The 2,183-nt window shown below is 35.5% G+C and overlaps 1 protein-coding gene across 1 annotated transcript; it reads left to right on the top strand.

Annotated features, from left to right (window-relative positions):
* Positions 1–511: 511 nt before the first annotated feature.
* On the top strand, positions 512–1,653 carry LOC111876734 (caffeoyl-CoA O-methyltransferase). Its single transcript, XM_023873308.2, has 3 exons — positions 512–734; positions 820–1,096; positions 1,195–1,653. The coding sequence occupies exons 1-3, from the start codon at positions 571–573 to the stop codon at positions 1,486–1,488; spliced, it is 735 nt and encodes a 244-aa protein (XP_023729076.1). The 5' UTR covers positions 512–570; the 3' UTR covers positions 1,489–1,653.
* The last annotated feature ends 530 nt before the right edge of the window (positions 1,654–2,183 follow it).

Genomic DNA, 2,183 nt, shown 5'->3' with positions numbered 1-2,183 from the left:
ACGATGTTTTCACCGCATGCTGCTCCAATGTCACCATGTGTGATTGATGGCCGATTCAATCTATTCAAGTAAATAATTTAGTTCAATCCTAACAGTAAACAAACCATAAATATATTGAACTAAAATACAAAAAAAAAAAAAAAGCAACTTCAAACCCACCTCAATCATTGTTTCAGTTGAGATGGTCAAACTTTCGAGTTTTGCATGCTTTTGTCAACTAAGGGAAATAATAGGGAAACTATTTTCTTAAAAGGAAATAAAAAAGGGTCGACAATAGTTAAGATACCAACAATCCAATATTTATTAAAATTATAAAATAATAAAGCAAGTGGTTTTACCAACTCTTGGTTTCCACTATGGTTGGCCAAGTCCACATCTGCAACGGAAGCTCAAGTCTCAGCATTTACCAACCCTACCAACAAGACTACACCGGCACCACCCCTCCACCTTCCGACACTCCATGTCCACTCCCTATATATTCCCATACACCCTTTTCTTCCATTTCAACTTCATTTCAACCTACCATTAATCACACTCCATTTCGTACTCACACACCAAAGATTCCCCACAATGGCCGCCACCGGAGAAACTCAGCCTGGAAAACACCAAGAAGTTGGCCACAAGAGTCTCCTTCAAAGCGATGCACTTTACCAATACATTCTTGAAACCAGTGTTTACCCGAGAGAGCCAGAATCCATGAAAGAGCTACGTGAGGTCACTGCTAAACATCCTTGGTAAGTCATAATTAAGTGCATGCATTGCCTAATCTTATAACCCTAAAAGCATTTCTAATTCCTTTAACTTGTAATATAAATGCAGGAACCTCATGACTACGTCTGCTGATGAAGGACAGTTCTTGAACTTACTTCTCAAGCTCATAAATGCTAAGAACACAATGGAGATTGGTGTTTACACCGGCTATTCTCTTCTTTCTACTGCCCTTGCTCTACCAGAAGATGGGAAGATATTGGCCTTGGATATAAATCGTGAAAATTACGAAATTGGCCTTCCCATTATCCAAAAAGCCGGTGTTGCTCACAAGATTGATTTTAGAGAAGGCCCTGCTCTTCCTCTTCTTGACCAAATGGTAGAAGACGTAAGTACTTACAAGCTTGGTTTACGAGACATTTATATTGCTATTTACTATTTTATGCAAATAAAATTTAACATTAATTTGTAATTTATTTTCTACAGGTAAAATTCCATGGATCGTTTGACTTCATTTTTGTGGATGCCGATAAAGACAACTACCTTAACTACCACAAAAGGTTAATCGATCTTGTTAAAATTGGGGGAGTGATTGGCTACGATAACACCCTTTGGAATGGGTCATTGGTGGCACCCGCAGATGCCCCACTTCGAAAGTATGTTAGATATTACAGAGACTTCGTGTTAGAGCTCAATAAAGCCTTGGCTGTTGATCCAAGAGTGGAGATCTGCCAGCTTCCCGTCGGTGATGGAATCACTCTTTGTCGTCGTATAAGCTAATTAATCACACATCATGCACAGATCTACGGAAATAAACAATATATTTAATTAAGTTTCAGACCGTCAAAACTTGTAAATGAATCATATGGTTTACTGAATTACTTCCTTATTGTAATGCGACAATTTGCATTGTTGTTTTTAATTGCATATATATTCTTCAGAATATTTTAATTGTGTAATCATAATGCTAGATTTCTATATCATATGCTGATATATCTCTAGATTAACAAAATTTCATTACGTAAAAGCTATTTAAAAAAAAAACGGAGTTGGTGGGCCTTTTTATAAACATGATGAAAATCTTACAAAAAAAAAAAAAAAAAAAATCAAATTTCATGATTTTATTTATCAGTCAAGCTTTTATTACAGTTTTGACAAACCGACAAACATGATAAAATAGATGGACCTGTAAGTACCCTAACTACTTAATATAATATAACATTTTTGACATTATAGTACGAGATAATCGGTCTGACTTGGATAGTATCGGACCAAAAACTGAAAAATGGAATCATTTGATAGTTGCTGATTGGGTTAGAGCTGACTGGGTTAGAAATGCCGACTGAGTCCACATCTGATTGAATTTATGCTGTTTGATTATTTATCTGACTGATTATGCTGAATGATTAAAATGACCATATTATCTTTATGTTGTTCTTTTGTGCTGGATAAAATAATTATACAAATAAAAATTA

The sequence above is a fragment of the Lactuca sativa genome, chromosome 2, assembly GCF_002870075.4.
Source record: "Lactuca sativa cultivar Salinas chromosome 2, Lsat_Salinas_v11, whole genome shotgun sequence".
NCBI classification, from domain to species: Eukaryota; Viridiplantae; Streptophyta; class Magnoliopsida; order Asterales; family Asteraceae; genus Lactuca; species Lactuca sativa.
This window is presented reverse-complemented; position numbering and strand designations above follow the sequence as displayed.